Here is a 27,515-nt window from a genome sequence, read left to right as displayed (position 1 = left end):
CCTCGCCTATGTCCGTTCCAAGATGGCCGGTAAGTGGGGCCGGCGGGCGGGCGGGGGGCGCCGGGGCGGCTCGTCTGGGGCTGCCGCCGTCCTCGCCGGAGCCCTCTGAAACCAACCCCCCGGTGTCTCTTTTCTGTTTTTGTTTGTAGGGATCCCTTTGTATTTTGTGGATTTGCAGGATGACTTAGATGATTGTGAGTAACTGGTTTTTATTTCTCTGCTCCCTCCTTAGGCCCTCTCCCCCCCCCCCCCCCCCCCCCCCGCTCTCCCACCCCGGGGCCCTCAGTCGCCCACGTTCCCTCTGTCCGTGCCCAGGTCAGGGTGGAGGGCGGATGGTGAGGCTGTCGGTGCCGGTAGGTGAGGGCTCACAGGACGTTAGGGGCGTGTTTGTGCATCCGCCGGAGCGCGGCGCTGACCGGGAACGGCCGCTCCCCCTTGGCGGACCCTCGCAAGCCGCCGCCGGAGGCCGGGCCGCCGTCTGACGTGGGGCTTGGGCGGCGGCCGCCGTCCCGCTGCGGGGGGGACCCGGGGCGGCGTCTGGGGGGCGGCCTCCAAGGAGACCCCCGGACTCCTCGGGCGGGCGCGGTGCGAGCAGGGCCCGCCGCGCTTCTCGGGGGGAAAGCGGGCCGGGCCGGCGCAGGGGTGGGCCCCGCGGCCGTTGTCGGTGGGAACGGCCTCGGGGCAGGCGGGGGCTGCCGGCGGCACCGCTCGGGGCGGGGGTCCGGCGCCTGCCAGGCGGGACGGGGCTGGAGAGGGGCAGCACCGCTGCCGTGCTCCCGCCGGCCGCGGCCGGGCTCGGGGTCAGGCCCTGTGGGGGGTCCCGGAGCGGGCCGCAGCCCCGGGCCCAGCCGCCGTAGCCCCGAGGCGAGTTACGGGGCTAGAGCTGAGCCCCGGCTCGGTCAGAGGTGATACTGGAGGAGGTAAATCCCTGACCCATAATCGGATGAACTTGTGTCGCTTTAGAAAGCGGCTGTACGTGTGGGGTGGTTTCATTGGTGCTTTGGGTGCTAGACTGACTTTTCTGTTAAGAAAAAAAAGTAAAGAACTGAATTTGTTTCTTGTGAGAGGGACTCTTTGTTTAACACAAAACCATTATTGTTTAGTGGTATTTGAAAATAGGTAACAGATGGATTCCCCTCCCCCCCAGCCTAAATAAGCTAATTTAGGAAGAAGGTGGTCTTCAGGAGCACCAGGGGAAGCGTTGGAACACAAGTGAGATGTGCTGCGTTGTGTTGGGGGTGTGTGCAGGGTCTCTGCGGGCAGGGTTTTGGCGGCTGCTCTTAGTCTTCGAGGTTTCTGCATTTCACTAGTAGGTAGTTAAAAAAAATAATGGTGTGTCGTTTGTGTTTTGCAAGAAAAGTTTGGGATCTTTTGCAATGTAAGTGATGTATAAGTGGTGAGAGAACTGTGTATGTAACAGTTCTTGGTTTGCTTTATGTTTGTGTTTTTGTATACTGCAAAATATCTTTAACGTTTCTCTTATACAAATAAGTTGTGACTGTGTGAATTTTAACGAATGAATGTAAAACAAATTAAAAAGCATCCTCCTTCCTTAATACAGTTGTCTACTGGAGAAACTAGAAATCTGAAAAAATGTAAGAGGCGTGGAGGATAGAACTTATAAGAAGTCATCACCTTAGATAAATCCTGTTCAATGCAGGCATGCTTTTTGTTAAGTGGGAAGAAATTAACTGGTAGATTTCAATGTGCTTACAGTGATTTAAGGACTGTTGTGCAGTGAGTTTCTCCAACAGAAGAGCTGCAACAGTTGTTGCTGTAGTACCTTATTTAAGAGTTGAAAATGTCTTTCTCTGCCCAGATCTTAAAAAACAAAACCAAAAAAAAAATCCAAACAACCCCCCTTCATGGCGCTAATGAATGTTTAGCGATTTGATCGAGACTTTCTGAATTGCTCCCAGTTCCCTTTCCAGTTTTCTCCTCTCTATAGTAAGAAAAAAACCTCAAAACTAGCATGTCATTTGGGCTCAGTTTGCCGAGCGTGTAAAGTGCAAGTAGCGGAAATAAATGCAAACTTCCCGCAGTGTGCTGTTGTGGGTGTTGACGCTGAACCAGGGCTGACCATCGCTGGCAGTTGGGTGTTCCTTCTCCCTCGGCACTCGGCCTTTGGCTCTGCTCCTGAGACTGGGACTAACGGGTGTGTCTGGTAACTCGATTAAGAAGTTTGATGCTTGTAGGCAAAACTAGTTTGAGTTATGAAGTTAATAAAAATGTTCAGATAAAGAAAGTTTTGCCATAAGCAGTAATTAATACGCTTTTAAAAGAAATGACTGGTTTCAGGATGAGCATGTAAACAAAGGGTTGTGCGTTTTAGAGCATTATTGAACTCCTACTTTATGATATACAAGTATTAAGTTCATTAATTTGACGATGTAGTTAGAATTATGGCATTGAAAGTTGTCTTCTATTTGTGTTACCGCAGAGTTCAGATGTCTCATCTAGACTGAGATATTGTTGTGGTCTAGCAAAGAGTTCATGGTGCATTTTAGGAGAATCTCAGTGAAATAAATCACTGGAACTGGATTTTTAGTTACTTAACTAAATTGGTGAAATAGCGCCATGCATATTGAAGATCAGCTCCATGGAAACAAATGGAGAGACTGGCGAATTCCTTTGAATTTTGGGAAAAGCTGTAGTAAAATCTGCCTAAATTTGAGTACAATTTGAAACTTGTTTTTTGTAAGGCAAGATATGGCATCATCTGGAAAAATAATTAGCTTAGTTATGCCCTTTGTACAGTAAAGAAGATGTATCCTTGAGCTTATGAAATCACTGGGCTCTGCACCAGCATTTCCTGTTTTGTACTGGGGCAAGTGGATGGTGCTACCCAGCTGACGATGGAGAATCGTGTAGTGAAGCCCTGTAACAGAGTGTTCCTACAGGCTGTGAGCAGCTTTTGAGCTCAGGCCAAGCTAAGGCTTGGTGAGCTCCAGTTCAACTGTGAATAGGCTCATTTGTTCTTCTTTACAGGCAGACAGATTTCAAGCTTGCTTGTTTGATATCCTTACAGGGAAGAATACTGAATGTTTGATTGACCTAGGAAAGAACACTAAATCAGTTAAGAAATACTAGTTCATAATTTTTCTGTGATTTACTTTCTAGTACTGTGGTGTATTTTGAAACCTGTAAGTACCTATGGCTGCTTCTTTTATGGAAAAAGAAAATTAAAGTTCTTGAGAGAAGACAAAATGGATTCTGCCATGACTGTTCCTTACTTATGTGTACTGAGTGTGGAAAAAATGTCAGGTATTTAACTCTTGATCTTGAGCATGAGCAGTTTGCTCTGTTTTCCCTCTGGTCCAAAAAGCGCTGGTGTGTGTTAGGTAATTTAAATGAATACTAGAACTATTCCAAGTAGTAAAATTAAGTATGTTTATCATGTTTACAGATTAGTCCCAGGCGTAGTATTGTAGTGAAACTTAGAAGAATTGAGATTTACTTCATTGTCATTTGAATTGGTAGGAAATCTGAAATATTTGAAGTGAACTGATGAGGGAGGGAGCCTTCATTTTTAAATTGTTTCTTAATTGAAGAACAAGTGGGCAGTAGATAAAGTTAATGACAAGTGTATTGATTTTGGTTTTTTTTAAACCCTAATAAATCTTTCTTTGTATAACGGGTGGCTAGCCTCAAAAATTAGCTAGTGAAAGAGTGTCTGATTACTGTGGATTTTAATATATATACACATGATAATTGCACAGATATCACAGAATCATAGACTGGTTAGATACCTAAGGATGGTCAGAGCTGGGTTTGGGTATGGAGAGTTTGTTACAACCTCAGGAAGGAAATCTGCAGTCCTCTACACAGTCTGTAACTCCTATGTGCTGTCAGAGGGTACGGCAACTGCTTTTGAAACAGCAGACACTGGATGCTGTGCTTGGGGGGAAAGCTGGTGCTGGAGTGTGGGGACAGTCCCAGAGGGGTCTGTGCAGGTAAATGTTGTCAACCTGACAGGACTCAAAAATATATAAAGAGCAGCCACTAGAAACAACAGTGGTTAGTTGAATGGAAATAGGGATGTCAGTCCAACACAGTCGTTATAAATCTATGAATAACTAGTGTGTGTTGATGTAGCTGTGGCTTCACTTGTAGTATCTGTGCACACATTTGAAATGTGAACATTTAGTCTAATCCCACAGCTTGCTTCTGTTGGTCAGAGTGTATTGTCTGCAAGAATTGAAGAATTCAGAATTGCTCTAGTCTTTTAATTCAGCCGTGTTCCTTGGAGACTCTGTGCTTTCCTAAACCAGCCTGCTTCTTTTTTTTTTTTTTTCGCCCTGAAGACTCAGGTATAACATTGTGCTCCAAGTATGTTCAGAGGATTTCTTTAAATGAGCTGTATTTCTGAGAATGCTCTCCAACCATTTAACACAAGCCAAAACAGAGTTTTATATATGAAATAGGAAATTTTCTGTAGAAAAAAAGAAAAGCCGAGGCTTGGTACCTCTCAGTAATAGAGGATTCTTTTAATACAAAAGCTTATTTTATAATAGGTATTAATCCAGTTTAGAGCCAAAGTTCATTGTCCTAGATCTCAGATTAAGGGGTTCTTTAGGCAAGAGTGTGTTAGGAAACCAGTAAAGTAAGAGTGAGGGTAAAGCTGAAGTTTAATTATCCTGATTAAGGTACAGTCATTTCAATCCTGAAAAAGTTGTTATATCAGAGATCTTGGAATTACAAATACACATAATTTAACCCACTGGCAGCTTCAGAGTGCGTTATGAAATAACACAGACTTGACTTTAAGATGTGCAAAAGCTCTATACTGATTGGGATGACATTGGGAAGACCTGTAGTTTTTTTTTTATTAAACCAAAATGCTGAAGATAAGGGGTTATAGAATACTTTACATACATGTAATCTTCGAAGAGTGTCAATGGGAGAGGGTATTCCTGTTCTTCCCATTTTACAAACAGGGGAAACTGGTGCTATAAATGAAACTAGTCCTTGGTTTGCTTTTAGTTATTTAGCCAAAGCTCTGCTGTTTTTTGATATGGAGGCACCGTGTGAGTTCTGCTGCCTGGAGACAGGCCATCTCTGCAGTAGGGGGGACATCACTGAGTGCCTCCGCTATAGTCTCACAGGCACTTCCACATAACACCCTGTTTGGCTCCTCACTGTGCTCTCAAGTTATTACTAGTTTTGTGCTTTCTTTACTGATTAAAATACCTAATTCTGTGACCTGCCACGTTGGAAATTGGCTTGTTGTCTTCAGTGGGTGTCACTCAGCCCTTAAGCTGACTTCAGAGACTTCTTGCACGTGAGAAGTGGTTTGGGCTGGGTTTGCATGTAGTTAGTATGATGGCAGTAGCTATATTACTTACGTGAACAAAGTGTGCGTAGTTCTAGGAGTGCTTGGTTGGGCAAGTCCTAAACCCAGAGCAGGAGTATCGGCTCTGGGGATTTGATTGCTGTTTGTGTTCCTATATCCATTGCTGAAATGAGAGAATTTGTTGTGGGTAGATTATTTCACTGTCTTTGTTTTAAGGATGAAGGACTAAAAAACATTTGGCAGCAGTTATCCTATTCCCTCTTGAATTCACAGGTTGCAAGTGTTGCTCTTGACTTCATTAGGTATCAATTAAGATCTTTTTTTTTGGTAAGGCATTTCCAGTAATGTACAGGTACTTTGAAGAATAGCTCTAAAAAGAAATAGTTATTGTATTGTGCGTTTTATACTGTAACATCTATTGCTAACACTTGGATTTTTTTTTTTCTTTTTTTGGGGATTACTCTTGTCTTTCAAGTTGGGTTTGAAGATTATGGACCAGACTGTGATAGCATGAGGATAACGGCGTTCTTGGATATTCCTGGACAGGATAATTTAACTCCACTGGCTCGTCTAGAAAAATATGCCTTCAGTGATAACATATTTAACAGGTAAGGGTACCACACCTTTGCTTGATAGTAACAGGGTCTGATAGCAGTGTGGAGGTTAAGGTGTTACTGCTGTTGTTGTTATTGTCCTTCTCTTTGAATAACTTTTATATAACATTTCCATTAAAAGAAGTTTTCATTCTTCATCATCTAAGTAAGATTTTTCAGCTCCATCCTTATGTTTTTTGGGACATGGAGAAGCTGTATAACTGGTATGTCTGACTGTTCAGAGAAGAGCTTGATCATTTTTAAGGTGCCCATTTACACTTGTATCCCATCTACATGTTGTTGGCAAGATATTAAGGCAATCAATATGTTGTTCGCTCCACAGGCAAATTATTGCCAGAGGTCTTTTGGATGTCTTTCGAGATTTCAGTAACAATGAAGAAGACTTCCTGACTGTAATGGAAATAGTAGTCAGGCTCTCTGAAGATGCAGGTTTGAAAGTTGTTGTTTTTGGTTGTTTTTTGTTTTGTTGTTGTTAGTGTTTTTTTTTAATTTTTGGAAGTTAGGCTTACAAAATTATAAGCTATAAGTTATAAGCTAATGTAGAAGGTAATAACTTTCAATTTTGAGAAGGCAATGAGTGAACTAAAGAAAGTAAATCATCTAACAGCCATAGCTGTCAGTGAAAATGCGATTATTATATTTTTTCCTCTGTTTTTGAAGTATTTTGTATGGTAGGTGTATCAAGAAAAGGCTCTTACTTGTATACGGCCTGAAGTAGTATCTTTCAAGGAATTGATTTCATCTGAACCTGTGGTGTATGCAGCACACAACAGCTGTGCATTTAATACTTCATGTGCATTCATTCATGGTGATTGGGTTTTCTAGCTGGTGCTCTTATTTTATCTGATTTATTAGGGAACTGATCCCAAATTTCTGGGCTGTGATGATGTACGTAACGCTGTTTATTTTATTCAGCTTTCCTTTAAGAACAGGCAGTCTCAGTGATGATATTTCTTAACGTTTTGAGTATTTTCATTCTTCTCTGTTGTGAAAACACCGAACAAAAAAAAAGCTACTTTTTTCTTAAGGTACTTGATCTTAATTTCATATTTACTGATGTAGTTTTGACTTTCTTTTTATTACTAGAACCAACTGTACGTACAGAGCTGATGGAACAAATACCTCCTATTGCCATTTTTCTGCAAGAAAGTCGACCAAAATTCCCAACAGCATTTTTGGAGTACCTTATGCCCATAGTAGTGAGATACCTCACGGATGTTAACAATCAGGTAGGACAAACAGACCATGTGATTTGAATAATTGGAAAATTCTGTGTGGCGCAGTGAATTCGAGGCATGAGGAAGAGATAATAGGAAATTCCATGCTGATTGATACCTGTCTTGTAGGTAGTGCTTTGTGTTATTGGTTTCAGCACACTTTGCTAGGGAGTCGGGATTTGTTTTTATGCTTTCCTTAGCAGGTAATGGGAAACTTAGAGGATTTACCTACAGCATATTGACAGCATCTGTTACAGGAGTCATGACTTACTAGTCCCGTCTTCTGCTTCATCTTTTGACTTCTCAGAACTTGATGAAATGTCATCTAATGATTACATGGAACTTTTTAGTATTTATTACTAATTCCTTATGATGTTAAAACTGAGCTGTTTTTTTCATTATTTGTTTTTTTGTTTAAACTTGTACCTGTGTGTTCACTGAAAACATGCCTTTTGTGGCGCTCAGATCAGTAAATGTTTCTACAGTGATGTACTTTTTTTGGTTTGTTCACATTAATAGGTTAGAAAGGCAGGTCAAGAAGCGCTGCTTATACTGCTGGAGCAAGATCTTGTTGCTCAGAGTGATATTGAAAATAAGGTGTGTCCCATTCTGTTGGACCTCTCTGCTCCTGACAGTGATGATGAGTACAAGGTGGAAGCTGTGAATGTAAGTGAATTTGGAAGAGATCCAAAGAAATATTTGCCTTTTTTTAAATTGCTTTTGTTCTCTAGCTTTTAGCAGTGCTACTATAAAGCTCTTTTAGAATATAACAACTTTGTGTGAGACTTTCATGAGCGTAAACCCCAGAAAATAAAAATTGTACTTGCGTTCTTAGTGTCCTGAGAGCTTTACATTAATCATTGAACTTATACTTTCTATGCCGTTACTATTTCAGTTTGTTTTATTCCTTCTGTGGTGAATTGAGTAGCTGCTGTTTTGATACAGTTGAAGCTTAAGTGTGCTGAGCTATTACGCCTTGAATCAGTGGGTTTCCTAGTCATTTTCAGTGTTGAGCACCATTGAAACAACGTGAGTTCTCAAAGAGTTTGAGCAGGGTCATGACCAGATGCACCATACTGAGAGGTTAAACTGTTCTTCACTGAATTGAAGCAGAAAGCAGGGTTGCTCTGGGTACTATTGATTAATGCCTGTGGCTAAGTGTAGAGGTACTTCGGGTAAGCTTTCCCTGGGTCTTGTACCTTCTGCGTGATGAAGAAATCTGGGCTTCTGCATCGATGAAGTGCTTGAGGAATTTTTAATTGTGCTTCTTTAGAATTGAGCAGTACAGCACAGTAGTTGGGAACAAGAATGTTATCATATGTCAACAATGTAAAGTATCAGATCTTCAGACTCAGTAGAAATTACTGTCAAAAAATGATGAGCTTTTTCCTATAGATGATTTATGTATTGAGTACTTGAATATTAACAAAAACCACCACTCCTTTTCATTTATAACAGTGGTTAAGATGAGGTCCAGGAGTAGTGCTGACATTAAATAAAATAAGCAATCAAACCTTTTGTGTTTATTCATCAGCATACTTGGTTATTTTTTTTTTTTAGTTTAACACAGCAAATATTTAATTTTTGTTCTGAATTTTTGAAAATATCAGATTTAAAGAGACAATCTTTATACTTCAGGATGCTAAATGATTATCAAAATGTTAGTCAAATAACTTTGAAATGCAGTTGATTCTTGGGAGCTTTGTTTTAATTCTTGTTAACATCGTTATTGTCCCCAGCAGTTTCTTTACACTTGCTCTAGAAGGCTTCACAGTACTGTTTTAAAAGTAGGAATAGTGATCTGATTTAAAAAAAAAAAAAACAGTCCCTGTTGGCTTTCAAAAATCAATTGACTCCACAGTAAGGTGCTGGTGTGTAATTACATTTCAGCATGGATATCTGACACTTACCCTCTAGATTTTCCCCTTCCTCATTTGAGAGTTGGGCATTGCTTGGGCAGTTCTCCAGGGTGACATATGAGCACAAGATGCCTTTTAGGAGTTTGAAAATTTAGCGGACGCTCCCTGAATGGTGTCTTGCTTTAGTTCTCATTTAGCATTCTATTACAAAGGCAAATGTTTCTAGGAATAAAGCTTATTTTTGTGGAGGTAGAAATCTTCAGTAATTTTGGAAAAATGAAAATAGAAAGCTGAGTACTGTTAAGCTGCCCACACTTGTGTGAGCATTGAACTCTGGGTGCTGCAGGCAGAACAGTAGGAGGGTGCATGGGAGTCCCTTCCTTTTTACTGCTGCAAATACAAGAATTGCAGTGAGTTATCCCAGAAAGTGGGAGCTGAAAGGACACTTACAATCCAAAGCACCTGAGTTTTCACAGCAGAAACACGGTTTGTAATGGTATTTGAAATTGATGGTTCCTCAGAGAAAGCTAAATTAATGAGTATGTTAATAACTTTCTTTAGTTATGCTGCGATGTTAACTCCTGAAATTTCTGAGGATGATTCCTGTAAAGTATGCATTAGCTCACATGTGTAACTGGTTTGTCTTACACTCCCTTTTCTCTGCTGCTGTATGGCCAAATTTTACTTTTTATTACATTCTCTGAGCCTATTAAGGCCTGGGACTGTGCATGTTTTTAAGTATCTGAACAGCCCTGTTAAAGCCAAGGGGCTTACTTGCATGCTTAAGCTTGAGATGTTTTTAATGTTCTGAAAGATTGTGATTTTGTATCTTGGGTTAGTGCAATGGAGCTTTTGTCTTCTCCATTCAAACTATCAGTGTATGTCACATTGTAAAACACCTTGAAAGCGCATTTATTAAAAAAAAAAATACAACAGTGAATTAAATGCAGAAATGTTATGTTCAGGCATAGTGGCACAGAATGATTTTGAGTAAAAATTATAGTTGTGCTTCACATAAAACAGGGGTATGAAAATATGAATAATGAGTAGCAATTAAATCTATTTGATGGTAGTTGCTGTCTTGCTCTTGGAGGTATTTTTTTGAGGAATATATGGCTGTGCTTATAAGCTTTATAATTTTCCTTATACATGTTCCCTTCTTGATTTTTGTTTTTTAGATAATCTGTAAAATGGCCTCTATGTTGAGCAGAACGACAGTTGAGCACATGCTGCTTCCTCGTTTCTGTGAACTGTGCAGTGATGGGAAGTTGTTTCAAGTCCGAAAGGTTGGTGTGTTGTCAACCCTAGACGCTTAAAAAAGAATTTGTATGTTGCTGTTCAAAAGCCTTCCTGAATGATTTAGTCAAAACTTTAGTTGATGAACTTTGAAAGAGTCTGGAAGAGCAGTTTTAATTTATTGACATGGTTATAGTTTCTGTAGTTCAGTAAAGTAATGGATCACAGTCCTTGGTGAATAGCTTTGGTCTAGCAGTTAAACTGATCTTCCACATTTAATAGTTTTGCACAACCTTATCTTTAAGCCACTGTGCTTGGTGATAGGCTGCAAACAATTTACCTGATCTCTGCCATCTTATTTCAAAACCAGAAATTCAAAAGTAATACATATTTGAGACATCCTTCCTTTAAAAAGAAATAAAAATAAAGAAGTCTGGAAAGAGAAATCCCAGGACTGATTTTAATTCATGTTGGAGTACAAAAGGAAACTTGTGGCGTGAGAAGTCTTAAAATGTTTGAGTAGGCTTAGGGGTCGTGCAGAGTTTTAGCTTGGTCCTTAACATAAGCTGCATTTGTTGGAATTTGAGCTGCATTATAACCTTCTAAATAAACATATAGAATGAATAAACTGTATATAAACACAGTCCTGTCTTATTTGATTTCAAATTTTGGCAACATCTTTTTCCAACATGAGGAGATGTTCCTTTTGCAGTAATTATAGCACTTGTACTGTAAATGGCACTAACTTGAAACCTCGATTAAACTTTGCCTCAGCAAAGTGCTGAAGCCAGTGCCGGCTATAGCAGAGACGGCTGTGTCGGTCAGAACACCTAAGTCCTGCCCAGGTATCGTGTTTTGGGCTGCTTTGCTTCTGACAGCTGCTGCTCAGAGTCGTTTCAACTTTCCAGTAGGCTTATTGTTCCCTTTAGCCATTACTGAAGTAGATGACGCTTTTCATGCTGAAACCTTTATTACTATTGATTTCAAAGGCATGTGGCTTATGGGACCTTGCTCTAATGAGTCTTTGTTCAGGATGAGTTAATACTGCAGGATGTAGTTACATGGCTGAAATTTGAATAGTCAAATGTGCAGTTGGTACATGGAATAAATAATGCACGGTGAAGTTGATAATAAAGCTAATGCACTTGAAAGAGACAGAATGTTATTAATGACTTGTTTTATTTCTTAGATTTGTGCAGCTAATTTTGGTGACATTTGTAATGCAGTTGGGCAAGAAGCCACAGAAAGACTGCTGGTATGTAAAAATCAAAATCAATTTACAAGACTTGTATTTTTTGTGCAAAAGGTTTAATAATGAGTTCTTTTATTGTCTTATCTGTAAATTAGTGCATTTTTTTTAATTGATTTGGCTAACGTTTTGGTTGCAATTATTTAGCAAAACTGGAAATGAATAGAAATGCAAAGTTCTTGTTTTGGAAAACATTTTTAAAAATGTAATTGACAGCATATATACACACACACTTTAGGATTACTGACTCGCTCTTTTTATTCTGAATTAGATGATCAGTCAACTTACAGTTTCAGGAAGAATAGGCCATTAATAATTCTTCCTATTTTTTCCTAGTGCATAAAGTTATACCTAAAATCCTAATGAAGTAAGTGGGAGATATATGGTTTTTCCAGTTTCTTCAATTAATAGATGTTTTTAACATACCCATCTTTCTCTGTTTTTCACTTAGTTTATTCTCTCTCGAGTTATCGTCTCCAGTTTCCAAACAAGTACCTTTATAGTAAGTTGCTGCAGTCTTTGTTTAGTCTTTAATTAGTCTTGGTTTTGCTTATTTTTGGCAGATTCCCAAGTTCTTTGAACTCTGTTCTGATAGTGTTTGGGGAATGAGAAAAGCTTGTGCCGAATGCTTTATGGCAGTGTCCTACACCACATCCCCAGAAGTTCGCAGAAGCAAACTGTCCCCACTGTTCATCAGCCTTATTAGTGACACTTGCAGATGGGTAAGCCACTTGCTCTGTAACCGATGCATCTTCCCAAGCAGATCAGGCACAAATAATGGGCAAGTCCAAGTGTGCTGTAAAAGGTCTCTAAACTAAATTTGCTGGGATTAGAGTGTAATCTAATGAAATCTAATCTCCTCTAATAAATTAGTTAGAAATTCTAAGTAGTAAGAGAGAGGAAAAATAACTATCAACAGGGTTGTGGGTTTTTTGTAAGTGCAATGACTCTTCTGAGAATAGGTTGCTGGTGTTAAAGGTATTAGTTGAAGTAGACAGTGATGTCCTTCAAATTCATAATTTTTACAAAATTTCCTTACTATGATTGTAGGTACATACTTAATATTCTAATACCCTTTGCTTACATGTCACTTATTTGGTATTGATAATTGGTTATATTTGCAATTAAATGAAGCTGTTATAGTAAGAACCAATTGGTTCTTACAAACAAATGGAATGAAATTTTTATTTCTCAGCATTAACTCTGTGGGAGTTGCATGAATCCTGACTGTGTCTTACACTATCACAGGTTCGTCAGGCTGCTTTTCAGTCTCTTGGCCCATTTATTTCTACCTTTGCAAACCCTTCAAGTGCTGGTCTTTACATTCGGGAAGATGGGACGCTGAGTATCCGACCATCGATGCAAGATGTGAATTCCAACTCCTGCCAGCTGAGCAACAGCATCACTTTAATGTCCTCCAGTACAAACGCTACGTTGCCCAGGTAAAACCAGGGGAAAGACATGGTGTAGCGCAAGAGAGAAAAACAGATAATTCTTTTTGTTGCTCTTCAGGGCTAAAAATCTAAACTTGAGAATATAGTTCCAGGGAAAGGTATGAAGAGTGAGATCACGCATGTGTTTATTTGACTGTAGCCACTTTATTGAAAAATGCGGTTTGATGACTTCTCAGGGAGGGTAAAGGGAAAACTGGTGAAGCAAAGCATAGTGGTAACATAAATTCTGTCTTTCTGTGGAGAAAAACTTCTGTAGTTGATGCTGTCTTTTTTGAAGTATTTGACTGAAAACTATTGTTAGAGTACTTTAAGTTTTATTTGGATAACTGTGTGTGTCTGTTACCAGTTCAGAACAACCAATGGAAATCAAACCAGAACCATCGACTGAGGAGACTTCAGCTGACGTTAATACAAAGGTCTCAGCTGAGAACCTAAGTAAAGATACACAGGAAGAAAGTTCAGATTGTTGTACCAGTCCTGGAGAAGATGTATCTCGATTGTCTCAGGGTGACAGAGTTGCTGCTGGTGTCGTAGAAGTCACTAAGGACAGCAGTTTTCCTGGAATGAACTCAAGGCTACAGTCTGCTGAGGACATATTTAATACTTTTCTGTACTGGCGCCCTCCTCTGCCTGATATAAGTCAGGATCTGGAGTTGCTTCAGTTCAAGACTGAAAAGCACAAAGATAGCTGTTCCGTGCCACATAATAACTGTGTTGCTAGTAGTGAGATTAAAAAAGTTCTAGAAAGCTTACAAGAGCACATAGATGATCCAGATGTTCAAGGTGAGACTCCGTAATAGTAAAATGATGTTTTCTCTGGGCAGGTTTCCTCCTGGTCTTTACAAACCCCTTGACTGAATTTTGATTGGCTTGGTATTCATAAGGTGATGAGACTTCCTCGAGGAGTAAATTATAGTACAAAGTTACACAAGAGTCCCTTTCACAAGACCTGAGGTATTTCTAGAACAGCTGGGATGTGCTCCTAGCTCCTGTTCGCATGGGAAATAAATTGGATCAATCTACAAAAGGGAAGAGAGCTGGTTGAAATCTTTTAAAACTGTCTGGAATTTCAAGTACTGTAACCAAGTACTGTAGTTTTAGGGACAGAGCTACCTGTTACCAGCTGAATTCAGCTAATATTTTGTTGAGTGAGAATGGCCCTATTTTCAAGACCTCTTTCCTTAGCCTCTCCACGCAAGCCTGTGATGAACACACTGAAGTAGTGATACCCTGATGGTGGGATGTGTGTGTTTCCTGGGCCAGATCCCTCTTGACAAGCCTGTCGTCCGTAGTCAGCTTGTTTCTTGTCCCACTAAGCCTCTTGAGTATTCTAGTGAATTAATAGTTTTCACCTGCCTGTTTATTCATCCCTCTCTCCATGCAAAGTCATGTCTGGGAGCAGCATCAGCTGGATTCCTTACTGCAGTAGCAGTGAGGAATAAGCTCCTGGCAGTGTGTGGCGTGTTTAGGTGACTCCCTGCAGTCATTCGGAAAGGTACCAGGAAAATAAAGAATTCTTCACCTGTGAGTGGCAAAGGATCAGAAAGAAAGGGAAAGATTTGAAGGAGGAAGAGGTGAAAAATTAAAATTTAAAGTAGTAACAGAAAACGTGGAAACTGAAGTGGACAAATGAAAGAGAAGAAAATAGCGTAAATGAATTTTGGAAGGAAAGGCAGAGACTAAAAGCAAAAGGAAGAGAGCAAAATCCCCGTTATGTAGAAGGAGGACAATTGGAGAGACGTTATTGTGACACTGTACAGTGAGAAGGAGGGGTTTGGAGAGGCAGAGGAGAAAACAAGATTTCTGCATCCCCCCAACTTTAGCAGAGCAGTCTTGCTTCCTTTCTCAGAACAAGGTGATGTGGATGTTAGTTTCTGTTTTCTTCCTGCTCTAACTGCCAAGGCACTCACAAATATGCTTGTGATCCATTCTTCTGCCTTTTCAAGTTGTCTGTTCCCCTTATTTCCAAAGTATTGTAGTATTCTTCACCTTTAAAGCATGTGCCAGTGTTTCATCCGAAGGTGGTGCTTGCCATATGCATGTGCAGATGTGGCGCTCTCAGTTCCTGCACTGGGAACTCTCAGGAACTCCATGTTCCCAGCAGTGATGAGGCATAATGAGCGAATAGAGTTTGTCAGAACTTGATTGGTGGTAGGGGTAAACCCAACCTTTTGTTTTCTGTCTGCTTCTGCAAAACAGTTCGGAGGTGGTTTGACCAATTCACTCCTCTGGATAAAGATTTTCTCGGAAATGTTTTAAATGCATGTTGACACCTTTTCCAAGCCATAGAATCAATTAAAGAATGTAGCAGAAGTTTATATTAAACTGTTTGGTGGTATGAAGGATGGGAGGTGAGACAGGATGCTGTGATACCTTGTTACAGGGGATTACTAGAAATACCTTTCAGTAGTAGAAATTGGTAGAAAGGTTCTGCTGAAAATCTTAATACGTCCAAATCATTGCTCTTAATTTGTGATGGTTTTGTGGCAGAGTAATGGGCCTTTTCTTTAAGATCAAATGTTTGCTAATATTGCATTTCTGGGCTTCTTTTTATCTTTTCAGATTAACTAATTACAAGTTTAATGTGTTTAAGTGCAGAAGGGAGACTAAATAGTTGTCTTTTGCTTTGTACAGCTCAGGTCCAAGTGTTGTCTGCTGCTCTCAGAGCTGCTCAGTTTGATTCTGTTGGTGACTGTGAGACCAAAAAACCTGAAGAAGGCAGTGGCAAACTTCAGCCCAAAACCACTTCAGATGAAGTGGCTGTTTCAGGTGGTACCTGCAGCCAGGCGGAGGAGGACATGCTTTCATCCCCTGCCTCCCAGGATGACACCAGGGACCTGTCTGCCAGCGGTGCACAGAGCAGCACAGTAAGTGTCCGAGATCCTGACCTGCTCCCGTGCTGGGTGTGTTCCTGGGTCCCTGCCATAACTGACCCACTTCTCATCTGAAGCCTTTGAACATCACCACACCTTAACTATCCTATGCGACTTACTTTAATTAAAAAAGAAAAGCTATTGAGGGCTATTATTTCTCTTTGCACACAAATTACTTAAAGTTTTGCAGTAGTCTTGTAGGGTTTTTTCCAGATAAGATGTACCAAGTACAGTCTCACCTCTTCCTGTAACACATCTAAAATTAGTCTTTTATCTCTAGACATGAGGCTGAATGAGGTGCTGACACATCTGCAGTTCCTCATTACTATTTCTTGATAATGTACAGGTGGGAGTAAAGAATTGTTTGCACAGTATTTGATGTTGCTAGAGCTAATTGTGAAATAAAAAAGCTCTCCTTGTCAAGCAGCAATAATTGCACATAAAATCTCTGAACAAAAATGTAAAATTCTGTCTGAACTTTTGATCTTCGTATGTTTTTGGTCTTTTAAACCTTTTAATTCTTTTGAAGTGTTTTGTTGATATGTGGGGAGAGGTGTATGCTCCATAATTTGGTAGACTTGGGAGTTTCCAGCAGTTTGCTCTGAAGTAAAGCTTTTATCGTGGTATTGACTGCCTTGGAGCAACTGCTAAGCTGTCTTGTTTATTATCATTTAAATTCATGCCAAAAAGAAAAACTACTTAAGAGTATAGTAAAAGTAACCATCCAAAATCTGTATGAATGTTGGGTTTCTTGTGTTAAATTAGAGTGCTTTTTTTTTTTTTGAAGTAAATCTGACTGCTGTTCCCCTTGTTGCTGCTGTGGTTTTAATAGTGTTTGTCTTAGTGTACAGCTGTTGTCTTTCGTACTTATATAAACACTGAATTGGGCTTTGTCTGTAAAAGGCTGGTTTGTATCTGAACCGTGGCGTGATGCTTTGAAATCCCCCAACAGCAGTAAGCCCAGTTCATTTCACTGGCTCATGCATCCTTTCACAGGACTCGGAGGAACCACACAGAGGAACCCGTGTATTTTTAAAGAAAGAGCAAGAAAATAATCCACCACTTGAAGACGACAAGTCAAAATTACAGGTGATGACAAGAACATCTAACTGCTCTAGTGGAGCACTGAATACAGTGCATCTCATGCTTAATGCGGTGATAGCTTTGCAGTTGATCAGCTGCAGAATGTTAAGAAATGCTCTAGGCATTTGAGGAGAATCCTGTTTTAAATCAGAAAGCTGTAAGAATTCTGTTGCCTTTTTGGCGCCTTTGAGGCATCTGTGCAACCGAGGTAGGCCCTGACTGTACTGTTTTGCCACTGGGTTTATCATTTGTCTTCAGCAAAGAAGGCATTTCCAGTTTGGTTTGATGGTACATGTTGATGAAGTAACAATTGCTGTTTGTGTCTGACTGCTCTGTCCCAATGAGGGGTCGCTTGCCCTGGGCAAAGCCAGCACTCCTAGCTGGTGGGCAGCAGGAGAACGTGCAGCACCTCAGCGGGTTTTCTTTCTCCTCTCCATGTGTGTGTTGCTGACGTGCTGTCTTGTGTCTGTAGGATATCATACCTCAGCCTTTGTTGGACCAGTACTTGTCGATGACGGACCCGGCTCGAGCCCAGACCGTCGATACGGAAATAGCCAAGCACTGCGCCTACAGCCTGCCCGGAGTGGCCTTGACGCTGGGCAGGCAGAACTGGCACTGCCTGAAGGATACTTATGAGACACTGGCCTCTGATGTACAGGTAAAAAATAGGGTTTTTTTAATGATAAATCAGAATTTTGAGTAGCTTTTTTGAGTTTGCTGCACTAAAGTTGTAACATCGTATACTTTCTTATAAGGGATTAGATGTGCACTAAAATACAAATTTCCAGATATAAATCAGACTTCATAAATATGATTAACATGTGTGTAACTAGCCCTGTTTCTTCTGCTCTCTCAATCCTCACACAGGCATAGTTCAAAAGCTTCTTTATTTTGGTTATGGTGCCTAATCTAGTTCACTCCTTAACCCGTTTGCAGTGGAAGGTCCGTCGGACGCTCGCCTTCTCCATACATGAGCTGGCTGTTATCCTGGGGGACCAGCTGACAGCTGCCGACCTGGTACCCATTTTCAATGGGTTCTTGAAAGATCTGGATGAAGTGCGCATCGGTGTCCTTAAACATCTGTATGACTTTCTAAAGGTAGGAAAGTGTCATTTAATTAAAGATAAATTTTTTTTCTGACTCCTTTATATTAAGAGTTCTCTAATGAGATGTGCAGGTATTCATATCTAATTATGTATTTAGTTTTGTGCAATAATGCCATTCTGTGTGTGTGTGCCTATTGCTTTTTCAGGTCCCTCATGTCTCTTCTGTTTCATATCCCAACAAAATACCCAAACTAAAACCCCTCTGTCAGTGTGGTTGTAAATGCTCCTTGCTGCTGTGAAGGAGTTGGTGTTTTGAGCAGTCCTGCTGGGGAGTGGGAGTGTTGGCAGTTTGTGTTTGGGGCTGGAGAAGAGCGGATCCTGGCGGGGCTGCTGCATGAGAGGCAAACCCATGGTTTGGGGTTGCTCGGTCTCAGCCCGGGGCGGTGCTGTGATGTGTCCTTGCAGGACGGTGACGTGAGGTGCTTCTGGGGGTGTCTGTCCTGTGTGTCCAGGCACTCAGCTGCTCATGTGCAAGTCCTTAAGCATCTTGTGAATGATCTGTGGCTTCCAAGTAGGAAAATGCACCTAAGTGTGAATAGAGTAATACACCACAGAACTGCAAGTATTGAATTTTATCACTTTTATACTAATAACGTGTTTCCTTTAGTTACTTCATGCGGACAAAAGGCGAGAGTATCTTTACCAGCTTCAAGAATTTGTGGTGACTGATAACAGCAGGAACTGGAGGTTTCGTTACGAGCTGGCAGAGTATGTAATTTTGTTAACTTTTGATTTTTAATCTACATTACTAACTTGAAAACAAGTTAGCACACCCATTCTGTATTAAGGAACTGGCTGTTGGGGTTTTGGGGGGGACCTTTTAGGGGTTTTAGGGGAGGGGAGTTGGCAAGTTCTGTTGTAATCAAGTGTGACCGAAATGGAAATGTCTGTGATTGTCATATCTCACAAGCTGCAAGTGAACCAGATCCATTTTGGTACAATCTGATAGATATTCCTCAGAGAGGTTTCAGATTTTACTCAGTTCTAGACTGCCTTGTGAAAATCAAGGAAAAGTACATACAAAGTCACTTCTAATGCGTATGAAAGAAAAAACAGTTCTTAAAAAAATTGGTTTATTCATTTGGTATTTCCCTGTGACTCTGTGTATAATGGAGATAGAGTAGCATCCCACAGTTCTTTTCCTACAAGCCCTGTTGATATTTGAAGCACCCAAAGAATATTTGTAGACATAGTTTGCAGCTAAAATCTGACCTTAGTGTTTATCTGGTTGCTTTGGGCTGCTGGGGGTTTCCTATCCCCTTGTATTTTGGCCCAAGAACCTGAACCTCACAGGGGTGCCAAGAGGTTGTGCAGCAGCTCCTGGACACCCAGTGGGGAGCTCTCCCCTTGGTCACCTACTGGCAGTGCTGGGGCTGAAATGAGTTCTGGGCAGTTCCCGGATAGAAAACACTTTCTGAAATATAGATTTCTAACTGAAGTAAATCTTTTAGTTTTACTTGGCAAGAACATACAGGGTATTGGTCTGAGGTTGCAGAGAAATTTCTCATTGTACTTCTCTTTAGCTTTTGTTATTCTTTGGGTTAATTTTGATTCATTGGTACATCTAGTTTGGATAAAAGTTTCTTTTGGACTTTAATCCCTTGAGGTAAAAGCACGAACCTCTTTAATAGGTGTGTGCACCTCTATAAAGTAAAGAGAAGAACAAACTGTTGAAGTGCTTTGTAATAATCGTATTTTCCAGACTCCAAATGGTCCTTCCCTGCGTCCAACAGATGGTAGAACTGGAGCAGTTAGTCTAACAACTTTCTTTGTGTTTCAGGCAGCTGATCCTGATCCTGGAGCTCTACAATCCCAATGATGTCTATGACTACTTACGACACATTGCACTCACGCTCTGCTCTGATAAAGTGTCCGAAGTTCGGTGGATCTCCTTCAAACTGGTAGGGGATTCAGTTCATCTCCTGGCAGGAAGGAGGAAAACAATCCTTGAAAGGGACACCTGAAATCAGTGTTTTCTTTCAGACAAATAGTACAGATTATCAAAACATGTACCAAACACGGGGAAAAAATATGGGAAAAAAATTAAATGAAAGCTTTATAAATTTTGAGTTGTCTGCCTTGCACAGATCTGAACATCTCTCTGTTGGTTGTATGTGAATGATAAATGTATTTTTAACTGGATGAAACCAGGATATAGATTTGAGAGACCTTTTCCCAGTTGTTTTAAAAAAAAAAAAATTACTCATCTTTTCTCAAAGATTATATAATTTATAGACTTCACGATAGCACCATCATCACATAGATCTGCTGAATGAATAGAAAGATTTTTTCTTTTAATTTCTTTTTTCTTCATGGTACTATGGAAAGGGGCATTATTTTAATGGTGGTCTTAATTTCTTTTAGAGTTTTTTGTTTCACCTGAACAAGCTTTTCTGCAGAATAAGCACAGTGATTAATTGTGCAAGCACAGCTGATTACACTGCTTGCACAGTTCCTTTTTGGTGTTCCTTTGTAGGATTCAGATGAGATAATGCTTTTTTTTAACATTCTAAGGGCTACAACTTAAGTCTCATCTCCTTTTTTTTTTTTTTTTTTTTTATTCCCTCCCTTCCCCCCACTTTGCTTCCCAGGTGGTAGCAATTCTACAGAAGTTCTATGCAAACAATGCAAATGCACTGGGATTGAATTTCATTAATGAACTCGTCGTGCGGTTTCGTCACTGCTCCAAATGGGTTGGAAGACAAGCGTTTGCCTTCATTTGTCAGGTCGGAATGTGCGTTCTCTGTTTCCACGTGTACAGTTAATTTGGAGCCAGTTTGAGGCTTTACCACAACGTGGGCAGAGCTGGAATTTGGACTCACAGTTGTTTTGTCGTTCTTTGGGTTCTTTGATGCTGTGGGGTGACAAGGCAGTGGCAGAGTTGGTCTGTCTCAGCACTAGCCAATGGCTGCCCAGTTTTGGAGCTGTTTTGTTCTGTGTCTCCAGCTGAAGATCCTTGTACTTTCTGGTATCCCAGTAGCAAAGTCAGGAATTAAGTCCAAACCTGAGATACATTTTGTAATACTTTGACATGTGAAGATGAAGGTTCACAAGAGCCCCTCAAACTGCCAGTGGGTGCTCGATGCCAGGAACTCTCTCCCTCTTTATTTCCACTTATGCCCCCCCCTCCAAACCCAAAATGCTGACTTGGGTAGCAGCAAGGAGCAAGGGTTGAATGTCAAAGGCAAAAGGGTGATGACAGGCCAAGGAAGCAGTATTTCCTAAAATATAGTTGAAAGAAAGTCACCTGCTCCTTTTGGATCATCTTTAGATGAATTTAAGAATAGTGAGATGTTTTCATAACAGTATTTCAAAGGTTGTACTTATTTCACCAATACAGGGTGTGGTTTTCAGAGTTAAACACTGACTTTTTGTGGTAGTCAGGCCAAATGAAGAAGATGGAAGGAATGGCAAATAGTGTATTGTTAACATAAATCTTGTCTGTCCTGTAGGCTGCAGTGGAAGAAGAGTGCATGCCTGTCGACCAGTTTGTTGAACACTTACTCCCCAGTCTTTTAAGTCTGGCTTCAGACCCTGTGCCAAACGTGAGGGTTCTGCTGGCCAAGGCTCTGCGGCAGACGCTGTTGGAGAAAGGTGTGCTCATTAATTATCTTTGTGAGAACTGATGTCTGATGGGGCTGTCTCTGCTCTGCCCACGCAGTGCTTTATCAAGGGACTCAGCCTTATTCTGGTTATACTGGAAACAGGACTGCACACAGTAATCTGGGATACAGCATTTAAATCCAGGTTCAGGAGTGCAGACCGCAGTGGCTGTTCTGTCTGGGTGTGTTTGATCGCCATCCCCGTGGGCTGCAGCCCATTGGTGGTCCCAGCAATGCCGCCTTGGTGCGCCGGAGGGCAGTGGTGGCCTTGGTCACGGCCCGTGCCGCCTGTGCTGGGGCTCTTTCTGGTACCCGCGGTGGGTGGGGCAAATACACTTCTCTTAAGCATCGCGTTAGACTATTTTGCTATATTTCAGGCCTTTATATTAATGGAGTAGTCACCTTTGGGGTCCTTCAGCTGAAGCGTTAGGCCTTTTTCTGAAATGGTTTGTTCTGTCATTTTAGTGTTGAGCTCACAGTTGTACTAGGAGAGAATGTAATTTTGTGTGCTGCTGCAGCCTCCTGTGTTACAGTTTCTGCAAAACAACAACAAAAACATCAGATGATCTCTGATTATTCAAAGGAAGATCCTCTCCTGTTTGGAATAAAATACAGGGAATGCCTTGTAAGCATTGGACAGTGGCAGCTTCCTGAGCTTGCTTTCACTTGTTGATAGGTTCCTACACAGGGCTCAGCAAAAGGAATTTCTCTTCATAATACTCAGTTAGGTGATGAGTGAGCGGCAGCAGGTTTCTCTTCTCTGTCAGTGCTGTAGCTTGGTGTAGTTTTTGAAGCAGCCCATGAATTGAATGAGCTCCCCCAGAAGTTCTTGGCATTCTCTGTGTTTCTGCACTACTTACACCCAAGGGTTTATTCTTTTGGCTTTGATTAAAATTTTCTTTTTCTCCCCTTATTCTAGCTTATTTTAAAAGTGTTGGCAATCCTCATCTAGAGGCTGCAGAAGAGACTGTTCTAGCCCTGCAGTCTGACAGAGACCAAGACGTGTCCTTCTTTGCCACCATCAAACTCAAGCAGGGTAATACGGACAGCACCGCCCTTGAAAAACACAACTAGTGTGTTGCGTAGACACTGAGCATCAGATGGTGTTTGGCCTCGCAGGCATGGCCAGGATGAAAAATGGGGACAAATAAGGTGGTGGTTGTTACTGATGTGAGCTGGAAAGTCTATTGAGAAATGTTGCAATCTTCATCTTGTGAGAACCTTTTTCTGCAGCTGTGTCTGATATGCATGAGTGATTAATGCCGCTTTTTACTGTGTAAATGCGGGTGATAACTCTGATCTGGTGTGCAGTGAAGTGTTGTATGCAAGATCTCACACCACACACAGTGTTTCAGTGTCATTGAAATTCATATTTCAGTTTTTAAAAAAACATTTCCAGTAGTAGAGCAGTCTACTATAAGCTTAAAATGGTTTCAAAATCTTAAAACTTGATTATAGCAAACTTACATGAAGATATTCTCTCCTCACTTCTATTATAGTTTTTGTATTGTTTCAAGTATTGCATTTTAACTGAAAAAAAAAGTGTACATATGTGAATAGTTCTGGATTTTAACAAAAAAGGATGAAAAATTTAATTCTGTGTCAGTGGAGAAAAGCTTAAAAATCATTTCACTTTATGGAGTAGTTACTCTGCTAGAACTAAGGCATGGTTCGTTTTTACTTAATATAATGTGATGTTTTTCAAAGCACAGAGAGCTTAAGATTCTTTATATTGGTGACTTTTCTGTTAATTTGTTGTTTCTGGGCTACACCCTTACAGCTGGTAACACCTCTGTTTCGTTATTGCCGGCCCTGAGAGCAGGAGACGAGTTCATGGCCCAGGCTGAGAATTGCTCCTTTTGCCTCAGCACAGTCCCGTTGTCGAAGGGGTTCAGCCAGGGCTGGATCTGTAGAGAGGGGGTATTACACAGTTTTGCAGGCTCATGGTCTTGGTTGGTTGGTTTTTTTTACACCATTTGAAAAACACCTTTAAACTGGTCCAAGACCCGTTTCCCAAGCAGCTCCCCACACCCCCCAAGTGACAAGTGCTCAGGGGAAGGAGGTGCCACCCTTTGCTCTGTGACTTCTGACTGAAGGGTGAGGTCTGGGGCAAACAGCGGGGGAACTGAGGTCCTTGGGCTCCAGGAGGATGTTTTCCGTGTGTTGTTCAGGTGTTTTGGAAGAAAGAAGGAATACACAGACGAAACACAGTTCTGTTAATAAAATGGGATAGCTTCTGACCAGTTTGAGATATTACAAAGCTAAATTTTTTTGGTGGATCCTGTCTTCTGTTGTGTCCCAAATCTGCAGATAATGTGGGGCCTGGAAAATAGTCTTATGTTTCTTAGATTGTGGATTGGACCTTTGTCCTGTTCAAAACCTGATGCTTCAATACTAAAGGAATGATTTCATGTAATAACAGTTACTTTCTCTCTGTGAACACAACACTTTATCACCATAGACTCGTGTAAATAGTTCCCCTTATTTCACTACTACACTGGTTGGTAGTTCACATGGGTGAAGGTTTTTACAGAAATTACTTTGTTCTTTTTTGTTTAGTTTTGAACCTGGCTTGTCCGCAATAGAGCAAGTAGGTTCCTCAGCTGGGTTCTGTAATTTTGGAGGGCTCAGTTTTGTAGAAGTTTAATGAGTCTTGTATTATACCATGTACAGTATTTGTAACAAATTGTTTTCTCCCGAGATCGCAGAACGCTCTGGGAAGCTGCAGGCGGAGCTGTGCCTCTGCTGTCGCTGCCGTTACAGCAAACTGTGAGCTCTCTGAACTCTGCAGCCTTCTACACTTAATTTTTTACAATTTTTTTATAATTTAAAACAAATGCTTCTTCAGTACAGACTTTTTATGATTGCGATTTCTTAAAAAAAAACACCTCTCAAGTTAGTTTTTTCTAGTTCTAATATCTTTTTCTAATGCTGGCATTATACTGCTATTTTGTAACAGTTCAAATTTTCTAAGGCCTTTCTGACAAGGTTTTACTTCTGTTTTTTATTATCAGTTCATTAAATTTCTCAGCACTGAACACATTTTTTTAAGTGTGTGTATATGTAAGTATGTTTGAAGCGTACTGTATATAAATTAAATACTTTGAACGTTAACCCAGCCCGGGGCTCCATTTGTCAGATAATCTTAAATAGTTAATCTTTACTTGCAATAATCCCCTGGAAAACACAAGCTTCCCTGTCTTTTAGCGTGTTTGGTTGGTGTTCATCAAGAGTTTGTCATTAGAATGTCACCAGTGAAGCCCCCAGCCGTAGAACTTCACTAGACGGCTCAACAAAGTTTGCTTTCAGCAGTGTTTTGGTACCCCTCTGGCTCCAGGAACCACCTCTGCTCCGATGATGCGGTTTCGGTGGAGCCACTCGGAAGGTGGGTGCAGCACCAACGGGGGCATTGCAGGTCTGGGGGGGGCGTAGGCAACGTGCAGGTCTGGAAACAGATTTACCTCAACAAGGTTTGTCTTTGCTTTAGTTTTAAACCAGAAATGATTTCAGCGTGAGTAAAGACCGCACTTTACGTCTTGTACTAGACAAATGTATGCAATGATGAGTAATGCGGTGTGTTCATGTACAATTCTCTGGGTTGTTTAAATTATGCAAAAATATGTATTTTAAAAGCCAGAAGGAGCAAAGTTAGGTCATTGATCCACTTCCACAACAGCAGTAAGATACCACTTGTAAACATTTCTAGCTAAGGAACATGAAAACACGGTTAGTGGGTGCAATATTTCTTTGATGTCAGGGGACGTTATCAGGCACTCGTGATCCAAAGCGCGCTGGTGTTGCCCGGAGCTCGGACTGGCCGGGGTCTGGGGTGTGACCCCCTCGGCAGGGTCCGGCGCTGGTCTCTGCACAGTGTTTGGGGACACTCTGGAAGTGTCATTCGTTTGTCGGAATAGAGAATCTATGTAACTTTGTATTTATCTCAATAAATCCTGTGACTGTTTTATAAACCAGCTTGTGGTAACTTTTGTCCTGGTGGTGGGGGGTGAGCGGATGCGGGGCTGAGCGTGGACTCGGGGGTCTGAAGTAGCTCTTCCTGCACTTTTCCTTGGAGCAGGTGGGGCAGAAGTGCTTTGGAACTACATCAGAACTGATATTCCAACGAGGTGTATTTTAAATGAAGAGAACTTGGGTGTGCTGGGTGAGACTGACACTCAGATCCTTACCTTAAACCCTTCCCTCCCCAGACTCCGGCCTGAAGGATGTTCTGGACATTGTTCCAGCGTGGTGTCTGAGCGTCCTCCATCGGTAACTCCCTGTGGCTGTTGGACCCTGGGGAGTGAGGGGGGGAAACGAGGAACTGCCACCGGTTGGTTTGCCTTCCCACTTGTGTGGATACACGTAAGTATCTTCCCGGGATGGTTCTTTGGCGCTTCACAAGCGAACAGGCATTTGCGCAACAGGCAGCCTCTGGCTCGGCTGAGGTCGCTTGATTGTCCTGAATGAAAGGACTTTCATTAATCACTTTTTTTTTTTTTTTAAATCATTGAAAGTGAGTGCCGAGGAGGGAATCCCGCCCTGTCCGAGGGGCTCCCTTCAGTCAGGTTCTCCAGCCTGGCCCCTGGGAGCGTGATCCTGTTAAAGGCCTTGGGGGCTTAAAGGGGCTTGGAGCAGCCTGGTCTGGCGGGAGGTGTCCCTGCCCGGGGCAGGGGGGTTGCAACTCGATGATCTTTAAAGCCCCTTCCAACCCGAGCCGTTCTGCGGAGGCCGCTGTCGGCTCCCTGTGGGAGCTGGGCAGAGCCGGGGCCGTTCCGGCGCCGGGACGGGAGCGTCCCCTTGGCGAGCCGGCGGCCGGAGCCGGTCTTCGCTCCAGCGGCGGGACGTCCTGGCCCCGCCCGCGGCGGCCTCGGGCGGAGGCGGCGCTGGCGGCCCGCAGGGGGCGGTGCCGCCTCTCCGGTGCCGGGCGCCGCCGGGGCCGGGGCCGGGGCGGGTTCGCGCTCCGAGGCCGGGAGGGACCGTCCTTCGCCTCGGGCCGGAGCTGGCCCTTGGCGACGAGCCCGGCCGCGGGCTGTGCCCGCAGCGAGGTTTGCTCCCGGCGCCGTGTCACCCCCGGGGACCCGGCCTCGCCGCAGGCGCCGGTCCCGCGCTTAAAATTGGTACGGACTCGGTCCTGGCACGTCTCGAGGGTCGGTCAGTAGCGCTCCCAGAGACTGCAAATACGGGTCACTGGGTGGGATTTGCAGGTTTTGGTTATGAAATAAGCTCACGTACTGGTGATGCTGCAGCCAAGATGATGAGCCTGACAGCACAGCTCTCCAACGTGCTCTTAATTTGTAGCTTCAGTATTTATAACGCTGTCCCCTGGCCAACTAACTGGCCGTTAGTTAATTGGGCCGTCCCTAATTAACTAACTGGCCGTTAGTTAATACGGTTTGTAGGAGAGCTCAAGCCCCTCTGCAAATGGCCAGGGTCATTCCCCGATAGCTGGCAACAGACCAGGGCGATGCAGTTTAACGGCATTTCAGGGGACTGGGAATCCGGACATCCGGAATCCAGTTCTGGCCCTGACTGGCTTTATCGCCCCTGGCCGATGAGTTAAGGGTTGTTTTGTAAGTAGGGCAGCTTGTCTGCCATGGGAGGGTGCAGGCAAAATTGATGTGCACGTAAGTGGCTAATTACAATTGTCCAGTGCTCGCTCCCTGTCTCCAACGTTTTAAGCCTCAGGGCTTAGAAGGTTGGGGTTTCCTGAAGCCAGTCATGGAGTGAAGCGACTTGCTTACCTGCTTTCAAATTTTCTTAGCATCCTGGATTCCCCAGACGTTATAAAAATAAAAATAGTGCTTACAGTAGACTGTATTTATTTCTGGTCTTATTGGCATAATAAGCCCAGAAATCAGAATACGTTTTGGAGCTCTTGTTAGGGAGGAGGAGTAGGGCAAAGAGACGGAACCAAACGTGTGTGCTTTAAGAG

The 27,515-nt window shown here is 42.2% G+C and overlaps 1 protein-coding gene across 1 annotated transcript; it reads left to right on the top strand.

Annotated features, from left to right (window-relative positions):
* The first annotated feature begins 22 nt into the window (after nt 1–22).
* Nucleotides 23–25,551, top strand: LOC141471137 (serine/threonine-protein phosphatase 4 regulatory subunit 1-like). Its single transcript, XM_074157551.1, has 20 exons — nt 23–29; nt 150–194; nt 5,769–5,901; nt 6,230–6,336; nt 6,994–7,136; nt 7,644–7,790; nt 10,162–10,269; nt 11,409–11,474; nt 12,032–12,190; nt 12,717–12,910; nt 13,269–13,705; nt 15,557–15,789; nt 16,792–16,884; nt 17,351–17,536; nt 17,815–17,976; nt 18,592–18,692; nt 19,765–19,885; nt 20,576–20,710; nt 21,437–21,578; nt 22,506–25,551. The coding sequence occupies exons 1-20, from the start codon at nt 23–25 to the stop codon at nt 22,658–22,660; spliced, it is 2,874 nt and encodes a 957-aa protein (XP_074013652.1). The 3' UTR covers nt 22,661–25,551.
* The last annotated feature ends 1,964 nt before the right edge of the window (nt 25,552–27,515 follow it).

Source organism: Numenius arquata, chromosome 12 (genome assembly GCF_964106895.1).
Source record: "Numenius arquata chromosome 12, bNumArq3.hap1.1, whole genome shotgun sequence".
NCBI classification, from domain to species: Eukaryota; Metazoa; Chordata; class Aves; order Charadriiformes; family Scolopacidae; genus Numenius; species Numenius arquata.
The sequence above is the reverse complement of the archived record's forward strand: the minus strand, read 5'-3'. Positions and strand labels throughout refer to the sequence as shown.

What these genes read in the sequence shown, in the direction of transcription:
- LOC141471137 (XM_074157551.1), top strand. An exon ending in ACAAGGTGGAAGCTGTGAAT is followed by an intron (nt 7,791 to 10,161) that starts GTAAGTGAATTT and finishes TTTGTTTTTTAG; the next exon opens with ATAATCTGTAAAATGGCCTC. An exon ending in TTTCGTTACGAGCTGGCAGA is followed by an intron (nt 18,693 to 19,764) that starts GTATGTAATTTT and finishes TTTGTGTTTCAG; the next exon opens with GCAGCTGATCCTGATCCTGG.